General features: G+C 37.8%; 1 protein-coding gene across 2 annotated transcripts in view; it reads left to right on the forward strand.

Moving 5' to 3' along the window:
* Positions 1-13,274, forward strand: part of SAMHD1 (SAM and HD domain containing deoxynucleoside triphosphate triphosphohydrolase 1) — a 51,099-nt gene that overhangs the window by 27,667 nt on the left and 10,158 nt on the right. For both annotated transcript variants that reach the window (XM_049650834.1, XM_049650835.1), the window contains 5 exons: positions 5,100-5,255; positions 6,513-6,613; positions 6,790-6,898; positions 7,733-7,824; positions 8,907-9,022. In XM_049650834.1, the coding sequence (XP_049506791.1) occupies positions 5,100-5,255; positions 6,513-6,613; positions 6,790-6,898; positions 7,733-7,824; positions 8,907-9,022 (574 nt within the window). The remainder of the gene's footprint in view (positions 1-5,099; positions 5,256-6,512; positions 6,614-6,789; positions 6,899-7,732; positions 7,825-8,906; positions 9,023-13,274) is intronic.

Here is a 13,274-nt window from a genome sequence, read left to right on the forward strand (position 1 = left end):
TTTCTTTCTTTCTTTCTTTCTTTCTTTCTTTCTTTCTTTCTTTCTTTCTATGTTTTTTAAAGTAATCTCTGCACCTAACATGGGACTCAAACTCATGACCTTGAGATCAAGAGTCACATCTTCTCCCAAATGAGGCAGTCAGGCACCCCTATTTTTTTTCTTTTTCTTTTAAAGGAATAATTCAAGAGGGAGCTGGGTGGCTCAGTTGGTTAAGCATCTGACTCTTGATTTAGGCTCACGGTCCATGAGTTCAAGCCCTGCATCGGGCTCTCTGCTGTCAGTGTGGGGCCTTCTTCGGATCCTCTGTTCCCTCTCTCTATATGCCCCTCCCCCACTAGCTTGCTCACTCTCTCAAAAATAAATAAACATTAAAATTTTTTTTAATTTAAAAAAATAAAGGAATAATTCACATATAGTAAGTTGGTACCAGTCTTAATTTTTTTTTTTAAGTTTGTTTGTTTATTTATCTCAAGTAATCTCTACACCCAACATTGGGTCCAAACTAATGACCCTGAGATGGAGAGTCACATGCTCTACTGACTGAGCCAGCCAGGCACCATGGTTTAGTGAATTTTGACAAATAGATATATCCATGTAATCACTACCCAAGTCAGGATAAAAGATGTCTTCATCTTCTTGGAAAATTCCCTTATGCCCCTTCTCAGTCGATGGCTGCTTCTCCCTCCTCACCTTCTGATTTTTTTAAATATAGATTAGTTTTGGGGCGCCTGGGTGGCTCAGTCGGTTAAGCAGCCGACTTCGGCTCAGGTCATGATCTCACAGTCCGTGAGTTCGAGCCCCGCGTCAGGCTCTGTGCTGACAGCTCAGAGTCTGGAGCCTGCTTCAGATTCTGTGTCTCCATCTCTCTCTGACCCTCCCCCATTCATGCTATCTCTCCCTGTCTCAAAATAAATAAATGTTAAAAAAAAAAAAATTAAAAAAAAAAGAAAATAAATATAGATTAGTTTTGCCTATTCTTAGATTTCATGTAAGTAGAATCATATCATATATACTCTTTAGTGTTTTGCTTTTATTCATACAACATGATGATTGTGAGATTCTATCATGTTGCATGCATTACTGTTGATCCCTGCGTATTGCTGAGTAGTATCCCATTGTGTGAGTAAATTGTGACTTGTTTGTACTTTTCCCCTTCAATATAATTTGGGTTGTTTTCACTTTTTGGCTATTACAAATAAGGTTGCAAAACATTTTTATGGAAAATGTTTTCATTTCTTTTAGGTAAAATACCTGAGTAGAATTGCTAGACCATGGAGTAGGTGCATGTTTACTTTATAAGAAACTGCCAAGGGCATCTAGGTGACTCGGTCGGTTGAGCGTCGGTGTCCGACTCTTGATTTAGGCTCAGGTCATGACCTCCCAGTTCGTGGCATACAGCCCTGCACTGAGCTCTGCACTAACAGCACGGAGCTTGCTTGGGATGTTCTCTCTTCCACACTCTGCCCCTCCCCGACTTGTGCACACACGCACCTGCGCGCATTCTCACTCTCTGTCTCTCAAAATAAGTAAATAAACTGAAAAATTAGGAAAAAAAAAAAAAAGAAACTGCCAGACCTTTCCCCTGTTGTTGTACCATTTTGCCCTCTGTTAGCACTGTGGGAGATTTCCTGTTGTTCTGTAGCTTCATCATTTCATTTTTTAGATTAGCCTTTCTAATGAGTGTGAAGTGGTATTTTGTGGGGTTTTGGGTTTTTGTTGTTTTGTTTTCTCTTTTTTGGCATTCTCTGATATATGCTGAATACCATTTCCTGTGCTTTGTTTTTTTCTTGTGTGTGTGTGTGTGTGTGTGTGTGTGTGTGTGTGTGTGTGTTTTAAGTTTATTTTTGAGAGAGAGAGGAAGTAAGTGTAGGGAAGGGGCAGAGAGAGAGGGCCCCAGACAGGCTCTGCACTGTCAGCACAGAGCTGGATATGGGGCTCGAACTCACAAACTGTGAGATCATGACCTGAGTGGAAATCAAGAGTCTGAGGCTTAACAGGCTGAGCCACCCAGGTGCCCCCCTGTACTTTGTTATTGATGTATCTTCTTTTGTGAAGAGTTCTTTCAACACTTAACCCATTTAAAAAATGTTGTTTGCTTTTTGATTGTTGATTTGATTAATTACTTATATAACTATGTAATAGTATATATAGTAACTATATATATAATGGTCAAATATATGTATTGTGAATATTTTTTCTTCAGTCTCTTACTTGCAAATTCATTCATTCATTTAAGTAATCTCTACAGCCAATGTGGGGCTCGTACTCATGACCCAAGGTCAAGAGTCACATGCTCTTCTGACTGAGCCTGCCAGGCACCCCTCCAATTCATTAAAAAATTTTTTTAATATTTATTTATTTTTGAGAGAGAGAGAGAGAGAGAGCGAGTGCATGAGTGGGGGAGAAGCAGAGAGAGAGGGAGACACAGAATCTGAAGCAGGCTCCAGGCTCTGAGCTGTCAGCACAGAACCCAATGCAGGGCTTGAACCCACGAACCGCGAGATCATGACCTGAGCTGAAGTCAGATGCTTAACCAACTGAGCCACCCAGGCACCCCTTGATTTTTTTTTTAATGTTTATTTTTGAAAGAGAGAGATAGAGCATGAGTTGGGGAGGGGCAGAGGGAGAGGGAGACACAGAATCTGAAGCAGGCTCCAGGCTCTGAGCTATCAGCACAGAGCCCGACACGGGGTTCGAACTCATGGACTGGGAGATCATGACCTGAGCCGAAGTCAGACACTTAACTGACTGAGCCACCCAGGCACCCCTCCAATTCATTTTTTTTTTTTTTAATGGTACTTCTTGAGAAACAAATTTTAAATGTTGATGAAGTATTCTGGTTCTTTAATGAACTGAGATCGATAGTTTCTCTATAGTTTTGCTTCCTGGGAGCCTCATACTAAAGGCCATAAAAGAATTGGAATATTGCCCCGTGCTCTTTTTTTTCCAAGTATTAACTTCCTGCTGACATCTGCCTACTTTGGTCGCTCTCCAGTACTTTTAGGAAGTTGTCCAGACTTAACAGTTGTTTTCTTCAGCAAGGCTGATCTAAATAGGATCTACTCAGCCATTTCCATGTCTTTTATTTATATGTTTGACCTTTTGGGGCACCTGGTTGGCTTGGTTGGGCATTGTTATGGGATTGAGCCCCACGTTGAGCCCCACGTTTGAGTCAGTCTCTCTCTCTCTCTCTCTCTCTCTCTCTCTCTCTCTCTCTCCCTCTCTCCCTCCCTCCCTCCCTCCCTCCCTTTCCCCCTCTGCCCCCTCCCCACTCTCTCTCTCAAATAATACATACATACATATATACATACATACATACATACCTAGATTTTTAAAAATAATAGATATTTGGCCTTTCACATATAAGTCCTTAACTCATGTGGATTTATTTTTGTGCATGTGCATAGTAGAAATCTAATGTCTTTTTTTAAAACATGGATGATTGTTTACTGAACAGTTCATTCTTTCCTTACTGATCTATAACACACCCCCAACATTTATTAACTTTCCATATATGATGAATCCTTCTGGATTCTCTTCTGTTTCACGCTTTAATTATTATTACTTTATAATAACTTTTCATCTCTTTTATTGAGTATCTTTGGCCATTTGCCCTTTATTATAAATTTTATAATCTTCTCCATAAAGGTCTTCTATATCTTTTGTTATATTTACTCCTAAGTTGCTTATAATTTTCATTGTAATTGTCCATGTTATCTTTGTGGGACTTAAATTTTTCTGTATAAATAACATTTTTTTTCGGGGTGCCTGGCTGGTTCAGTTAGTGGAGTGTGAGACTCTTGGTCTCTGGGTTATAAGTTTGAGATCCATGTTGAGTGTGGAGATTACTTAAAAATAAAAATCTTTAAAAAAAGTAAAATTTTTTCTGAACCATTTGAAAATGAGTTGTAGATATACCCCTATATTCCTAAATACTTCAGTGGGTATTTCCTAAAAACAAGAACATTCTCTTACATAACCTCAGTACAGGTATCAAAATCAAGACATTAATACTGATGCTATGCTATTATTTAGTTTATAGTTTCTGTCAAATTTCATCAATTGTCCATGCAGAAAAGGAGAAAGAAAACTTTATTCCTCCCCAATCCATACATAAATCATACTTATGATTTATGTTGCTATTTCTTTTTAGTCTCCTTTGATCTGGAACAATTCTTCAGTCTTTATCTTTCATGATCTTGTTATTTTTTTGAAGAGTACAGGTGAGTTGTTTCTGATATGTCCTTTAGTTTGCAGTTTTCTGATACATAGTGTCAGACTATGTATTTTTGGCAGAATGCCACATTATATCTTCTTTAGCATCAGAGGCAGGGAAACTCTGTTTAACATAATGCTGGTGACATTAACTTTGATCACTTAAGGCAATGTTTACCAGATTTCTTCACTATTAACCTGAACTATGTTTTTCCTTGTTGTAATTAATATGTATCTTCATTCACTTAAAAAAAATAGTTACAGGACCATTCAGGGTTTTGTTTTCATATTGAGTCGGTTTTTGGTAAGACCTGTGATGGTGCCAGTATCTTCAGGGGATCATTTGATGTTTACAATTATGAATGAGTGAGCGGACAGATGAGTAAAAAGAGGCCAATTTGAGATTCCCCCCCAGATCTTGACTTTAGAACTCTAAACACTTTTGTTCTTAAGTGGCAAGTTTGCAGTTACTCCTTCTCACCACTAGATGGAAGTGCTAACAGAATTTGTAACTTCAAATGTTCCAAGCCTGATGAAACAATAGAACTGAATTTTATAGTGATATTCATTAAAGCAGGATCCCATCTGTATGACTGGGTAATATTCTTTTGTATTGTACTATGCAATATTTCTGCACTATAAATTATATGTCTCATTAAATGTATTTATGAGATAATGAACATGATATGTAAAAGGTTTATTTGTTTACAGACACATTTAACAGGTTTTTTAAAATATCTGTAAGATGGTAGTTGGGAACTAGATAATTAACATGCATTGGAACCTTATCTCTGAATTACCTGGAATCAAGAATAATTTGAATTATTTGGGGTCCCTGATGGACTAGAGTCTATAACAGATCATATTGTGCTGACTTTTCCTAGCATGAACAGGGCTCAGTGAAGATGTTTGAGCACCTAGTTAATTCTAATGGACTCAAAGCTGTCATGGAACATTACGGTCTCATCCCTGAAGAAGATATTTGCTTTATCAAGGAACAGATTACAGGACCACTTGAATCACCAATCAAAGATTCTGTGGTAAGTTTGTTTACAACTTAATTTGAATTGACTGTGTTTTCCATCTAGTCTTTTCTAGTTTCCTTCAGAGCTTTTTTTTTTTTTTAATCCTTCAGAGCTATTTGAAGAGAGATATTTGGCTATTTTAGGGGGACTAAATGATAAAATACATTATGTATTTCTACTGTTTAGTGCAAAAAAAATAAAAAGGCTTATCTATTTTTTTCATCTCTTAACAGTTCTTTAGAAATTACCTCCCAAATTAAAATACATATGTAAATGTTTTTTGATGAATATATATGTAGTATTCTATATAGAAGCCTGAAGTAACATTGTTTGAAAAATGTAAAAGGGCATGTCCTGTTTCTCCATTAAAATTAACATGTTTGGGGCATCTGGCTGGCTCAGTCGGCAGAGTACGTGAGTGATAATCTCGGGGTTGTGAGTTCAAGCCCCATGTTGGGCATAAAGATTATTTAAAAATAAAATATATTTTTAAATTTAATTTAATTAAAAATTTTTTTTCAAATGCTTGTTCATTTTTGAGAGACAGAGAATCCACGTGGGATGGGCAGAGAGAGAGGGAGATACAGAATCTGAAGCAGGCTCCAGGCTCTGAACTGTCATCACAGAGCCCGATGTGGGGCTCAAACTCACGAATCACAAGATCATAACCTGAGCCAAAGTCAATGCTTAACTGACTGAGCCACTCAGGGGCCCCAGATCTTAAATTTTAAAGAAACTTTTAAACCAAGAAAAGAAGAAAGTTTGTTGGTTATGGAAGTGTAATAGAGTTAGAATCCTTTCAATGGCACAAGGCTTGGTATTAACAGGATGTCATATACTTTAGCATTTCTTTTCCTTTTTCTACTAGTTTAGCAATTAGGTGGAAGAAGGAAAGAGTGGAACTTTTTGACTTACCTCACATTCCCATTCACGTGTCTGTTTATAATTTTTATTTTATTTTATTTTATTTTATTTTATTTTTAAATTTTTTATGTTTATTTTTGAGAGAGTGTGTGAGCCGGGAGGAGCAGAAGGAGAAGGAGACACAGAATCTGAAGCAGGCTTCAGGCTCTGAGCTGTCAACACAGAGCCTGATGCATGGCTCGAACTCACAAACTGTGAGATCATGACCTGAGCCAAAGTTGGATGCTCAACCGACTGAGCCACCCAGGCGCCCCTCTGCTTATAATTTTTAGATTAACACAGTTGCTTTGCTTGTAAATAGATTTCGTTCATATCCTAAAACTTTTGGTGAGTTTTCTTGTCTTCCAGTGGCCATACAAAGGGCGTCCTAAAGAGAAAAGCTTCCTTTATGAGATAGTGGCCAATAAAAGAAATGGCATTGATGTGGACAAATGGGATTATTTTGCCAGGTATGCACTGAACACTTCAGAAAAATTGGTTAAAATCCTCATATCCTTTAAATATATATAAATTTTGTTTAAATAAATGAATGAAATAAAAAATTGTTATATACATTCAGTGTTGATACTTAAGGTACAGTTTTCTTGTTGACAAATTTCATCTCTCTGCTTTGGAATCTTTCTAGGGACTGCCATCATCTTGGAATCCAAAATAATTTTGATTACCAGCGGTTTATTAAATTTGCCCGTGTTTGTGAAGTAGATGATAGGAAGCGTATTTGTACTAGAGATAAGGTAAGCTAGATCAGAGGAAACAACAAAGAAGGTGTAGTTCATAGTTTGAAATCTAGAAGTAATCATTCAATAATTCGGAAAAATCAGAACTTGGTAAATTATCAGTCTCTTAATGTTTAGCACTTGTAAGTATCTTAAGGTTCTTTTCACTGCTACTGCATTGTTAAATAATAACAAAGTTACAACAGACGTTTATTAAGTATTGTGCAAGGCACTGTTTTTAGGTGCTTTGGGTGGATTAACTCAACTCTCACAACAGTATGAAATAGATACTATTATTATCCCGCTTAACAGGTGAGCAAATTGAAGCAAAGAAGACATACAATTAATAAAAGGCGGAACTGAAGTTTCAGCCTAGAAAGTTTGGCTCAAGTCTCATCCTTAACCATAGTTAGTGATATATGTTAGTGTTTCATAATAGGTAAAATACTAAATCATTAGGTCTCTGCTAGATTAGAGTCATGTAGCTAAAGAGTAGTATGGTATTGTACTACAGAAAGTCTTTCTTTTGAGAATAAAGAATATAAAAAGAATAATGCCTAATTTTCTAGACTTGTTGAGATTCAAAATATATTGAAGATGCCTAAAACAGAACCTGCCATAGACTTAAAACAATAGATTTTGGTTTACTAAGAAGAAAAGTTGCAAACCAAAAGTTGCAAACTACCTTGTATTTTTTAATGGGTGGGCTCAGGGATTTTAATGAGGTAGTCCTTATGCATAGCCTTCTTGTCCATCTGTCACCATCCCTTTTCCTTGTCCTATGGACTTATCTACTAACAAGGGTAACATAACCTGAACCTACATTAATATTTATTTCATGTTTTTCTGCAGGAGGTTGGGAATCTGTATGACATGTTCCATACCCGTACCTCTTTGCACCGCAGAGCTTATCAACACAAAGTTGGCAACATCATTGATACAATGTAAGAAATTCTAGTGCTATTTCCCTATAAAATTTCTTCATGATGCTTTGCTAGAGTATCATTCTTGGGTCAAGTTGAGATTTCTAGGAATTCAAGTAAATTTTAAGTGAATAAATCTAAAATGGTTCCCTTAAACACAACAAAAACGAGCATAAAGTAAAAACTTATTTGGAGGAAGAGGCGGAGAATAGATAAAGGGGATAGATGAAGCGTGGAAGAGTTGGCTTCAGCAAGACATGAAGAGGCAATGTCAGCATGCCTTAGACCTCCTCACAGGTAGTTACTTATGTGCCGGATACTAGTCATCAAGGTGAGAGATGGGACGTGAAAAATTGACATTCTGAAGTTAATGAGAAGTTAATTTCAAGAATTAAGATTAACGCCCATCCTTACCCTGTCAATTATTTGTCAAAATTAGTAGCAGATAGTAAGACCAATAGGAATTTGACCTCTTCTCCCTGGCGCAGTGAGAACCATAGCGGAAAAGTTCAGCGAAGTACAGATAGAAGTATAGCCATACATCTCTGTGTGACTCAAAGACCCATGAGGAATTCTCAGAAGTAGAATGTGATTTAATTCCATATCTCTAAATAGTTTTAAATTGACATGAGCAGACTAGTTAGAACACATTCATCTATTTGTATGGTTGTTACTTTGATAAGAAGTTTTTATTTATTTTTAATTCAGCTAGTTTCAAACCCTGGTATGGCTTCTTCCTAACTTGATTCAATGAAAATTACTTAATTTCTGCATCAGTAAAATTGAGGCTGATTCCATCTATCTTCTTGTTGGAAAGATTAAATAAGATAATGTATCTAAAGCCCTACCATAATGCTTGGATCACAGTAAACATGGTAGCTGACGAATCCCCGTGCACTTATTTATGTATTTATGTATGATCAAAAAACAGTTGTCTTTTTTTATCTGTTTGTTTAAAAAAAAAAAAAAACAGTTGTCTTTAGAACATCGTGTCTCAGGGTTTTACTTCTCTGAAGTAGAAAGGTTTCCTTAACTTTAAGCATGGCATTAACCAAATATTCAAATTTTCTCATAAGCATAAATTTTTATGAAATGATCTTTAGGATTACAGATGCTTTCCTCAAAGCAGACCCCTACATAGAAATTGTAGGTGCTGAAGGAAAAAAGTATCACATTTCTACGGCAATTGATGACATGGATGCCTTCACTAAGCTCACAGGTAAGAGCTAGACGGTAACACAGGAAGTCCATCTCAGATAAAGTGTAAGCTGTGCCTGGATTGCAGATGTGTTATTTTCCAAACATACCAATATATTTAGCTTCTCTAGTGATTGTATACTTTTGGATTTGAGTTTTGTCTCTGCTTGGTACTAACTGTATCACCTTGATAAAATCATTTAACCTCTCGAACCTTAGTTTCCTCATCTACAAATTGGGCTATTGATACCCAGCATATAGTTTTGTTATAGTATTTAAATGAGGCATAACACCTGGTATGTAGTACTTGGCACTTAAGTACCCAATATTCACTGTTATTTAACTTAAAATACAGCTGGACTAATACCAGACTAAAAAACTGACTTGCTTTTAACGTTACTTTTGTTATAAAACACAGAATACCAAGAGCATTTTGCCACGTTTCAACACAAGCAAAACCTGCAGCTTAGGGTGAGAAGGGAGAGGTGAAGGTGTTGCAGCTGGTTCTTTAATGTGGGAAAGTGCTGACTGAGCCATAAAGATGAGCAAAGCAAAAGTAGACCACAAAAGTTGGAGTTCTTCGTGGCGGATCATGGACGTGGCGGATCCGTTTAAAAAGAAAGTTAGAAAGCAGTCACATAGCTTGTAGAGAATCGGTGGAAAGGCTGAAGGTTTTTTAAATGAGCAAAAACAACCCAAGCTGAGTGGGCTAAGGCAGCCAAGATCACTTTACATGAGCTTCCTGTATGTGATGCTACTGCTGGGTTCTGTCTGCAGCACATTTGCCAGAACAAGACTCACACCGGTGCCTCTCAAACTGTCTTGAAGAACCAACATTCTCCATGCCCAACAACTCACAGATTGATACCTTTGTAAAACAATAAAAACGAATTACTAGGAAAATGATATGGGGGTGGGAAGGACATACAAAATATGAGCCCAAATATTTCATATTGAGTTTAACAGACTTAACATACATTTCAGTAAATATAACCAAAAGAAACAAAAATTTAAATAATAAAAACTATATGTATTATAGTGTACTATAGTGTATTATAGAATATATACTATTCTTTAAAAATAGACATGTAGGTGATACAGAGTCCCTTTTAGACTTAGACCTTTTTAGTCACTTTTCAAACATAAGTAAATCAAAAATTAGAAGTTAAATAGTGATTCCTCATATTACATATCTTTGTGCACACTCAGAACGTTGTGTACAACAATACTTAAAGTTTACAATGTAATAAGTGATTTTCCTACTGGTTAATTAATCTAGATTGGGCTGATGACACTTTCACTCACAAGGGATGATGTGTATCTAAATTGTTTCTGTGTTTTGTTTTAAAAACATCATAGCAGATACTAGTCTCCCATTGTTATGTTGATAGGAATGGAAGAAGAGATTACGTAACAGTTTGAGCAAGGTGGGGATATTTTAACTTTTGTTCATAACGAAGCAGGTGATGCTGTATTTAAAAAGTCATCTTCAGTGGGGCGCCTGGGTGGCTCAGGTGGTTAAGCCTCTGACTTCAGCTCAGGTCATGATCTCACAGTTCGTGAGTTCGAGCCCCACATGGGGCTCTGTGCTGACAGCAGGATTCTGTGTCTCCCTCTCTCTTTGCCCCTCTCCTGCTCGCACTCTGTCTCTGTCTCTCAAAAATAAACATTAAAAAAAAAAAAATCTTCAGTCTTCATCATCAGAAGCTAGTTCTAACAATTTATCCTGTAACATTATATTACATTTCAACTTTCTTTTGATGAAAAGAAATGAATTCAGGATTTTACACACTTTTGGGTTAAGTGACAAACCATAAAGTATACAGTTTAATGTGATCTTTGTTTTTTTAATTTTTTTTAACATTTATTTATTTTTGAGAGAGAGTACAAGCAGAGAGGAAGCAGAGACAGAGAGAGAGAAACAGAGAGAGAGAGAGGGAGACACAGAATCCGAAGCAGGCTCCAGGCTCTGAGCTGTCAGCACAGAGCCTGATGCAGGGCTTGAACCCACGAACTGCAAGATCATGACCTGAGCTGAAGCCGGGTGCTTCACCCAGCCACCCAGGTGCCCCTGGTCTTTTGAGGGGGGTGGGAGACAGGATCCAAAGCGGGCTCCACACTGACAGCAGTGATGATGCTTAATCAACTGAGCCACCCAGGCGCCCCCTAATGTGGTTTCACTACATGAGTATACATAGCTCTCTCTCACTCTGAAGGTTCTATAATACCCAAACTAGCTTTTACCCTGTTCAATGAGATGAGTCCACTGGTTATACCCTTGGATATTGTATTAATGTCAAAAATCCTATACAAAATGTTAGGTCACATTTTTGTGCTTTATCTGCCAAGAGTATGGTAGAATAAGCATATGGATTTTCCAGCTTTCATCATTTGAGACCCAGAATCTTATCTTTCTTGCATATTATTTTGAGCAGTCATATAATCTTTACTGGCCTTAACTACATAACCTGGAAGGAATAGGACCATGTGAGCCTTCCTTACCTTTGCTGCTTTTCCAAAAGTCAACTGACTTTATCTAAAAGTCTCCACTTCTTGTTTTTTAATTTTTTTAATGTTTATTTTATTTATGAGAGAGAGAGAGAGCAAGCACAGCTGGGGAGGGGCAGAGAAGGAACAGGGGATCTGAAGTGGGCTCCATGCTGACAGCAGAGAGCCTGATGTGGGGCTCGAACTCATGAACTGTGAGATCATGACCTGCGAGATCATGACCTGAGCCAAAATCGGACGCTTAACCGACTGAACCACCCAGGCGCCCCTGTTTTTTAATTTTTAAGAATGTTTTTCCACATGTTACTGGGAAGTGTTGAAACCTGCAGCAATGTTGGAAGAATTTTACAGTGAACACTTGTACACTCACCACACCGGTACAGTTGTTCTAGCATTTACTGAACTTGCTCTATGACTTGTCTGTCACTTACCATCCTGTCCGTTAACCCATCTGAATTTTGATGCATTTTCTTCCTTTTTTTTTCTCTTTTCTTTTCTTTTCTTTTCTTTTCTTTTCGAGAGAGTATGAGCTGGGAAGAGGGGCGGAGAGAGAGAGAGAGAGAGAGAAAGAATCTTAAGCAGGCTCCATGATCAGCACAGAGCCCAATGTGAGCGTCAATCCCATGACCCTGGGATCATGACCTGAGCTGAAATCAAGAGTCGGACTGACTGAGCCACCCAGGCACCCCAGTTTTGATGCGTTTTTAAGTAAATTGCAGTGATCAGTACATTTTACCCTAACTCCTTTAGCATGAAGATTAAAGTTCAACAATAATTTACAGATTTTTTTTCTTCTGATGTAAAATGCACACACAGTTTGTATAAATGCACACATTTTATGTACATTTGCTAACGTTTTGACACATGCAAGATACAGAACATTATCTTCTCTTTAGGAAATTCCCTCATGCTTCATCCCAGTCAGTTCTTGCCCTCACCTCACCCCTAGAAACAACCGCTATTTGCCTGTTCTAGACTTTTTTTTTTAAGTTTATTGATTTTTAGTAATCTCTACACCCAACACGGGGCTCAAACTCATGAACCTGCGATCTAGAGTCACATCCTCAGGGCACCTGGGTAGCTCAGTCGGTTGAGCGTCCCAACTTCAGCTCAGGTCGTGATCTCACAGTTCGTGAGTTTGAGCCCCGTGTCAGGCTCTGAGTTGAGCCTGTTTCAGATTCTGTGTCTCCTTCTCTCTCTGTCCCTCCCCTGGCTCACACTCTGTCTCTCTCAAAAAACTAAATAAACATTAAAAAAAAAAAAAAGAGTCGCATGCTCTTCCAACTGAGCCAGCCTGGCGCCCTGTTCTAGACTTTTACATAAATGCAATCAGGCAGGTGTACTCATCTCTGTAGGGCTCCTTTTACCCAGTGTTATGTGTCTGAGATTCATCTAGATTGCATGCATCAGTAGTTTATTCCTTTTTAGTGTCGAGTAGTAGTTCCTTTTATGAATATGTCATGATTTGTCCTCTCTGCTTCCTAAATTCCTGCTTATAAATTCCTATAAAAATTCCTATAGGGGTGCCTCAGTGGCTCAGTTGGTTAAGCATCCAACTCTTGATTTCAGCTCGGGTCGTGATCTTACAGTTCTTGGGATTGAGCTCCAAGTTGGGCTCTTCACTGATAGCCCAGAGCCTGCTTGCTTGGGGATTCTCTCTCTCCCTTTCTCTAACCCTCCCCTGCTCATACTGTCTCTCTCAAAATAAATAAACTTTAAAATAAAGTAAAAATAAAATAAAAATGCCTATAAATGTTTCAGCTTAC

Source organism: Panthera uncia, assembly GCF_023721935.1.
Source record: "Panthera uncia isolate 11264 chromosome A3 unlocalized genomic scaffold, Puncia_PCG_1.0 HiC_scaffold_11, whole genome shotgun sequence".
Taxonomy (NCBI): Eukaryota; Metazoa; Chordata; class Mammalia; order Carnivora; family Felidae; genus Panthera; species Panthera uncia.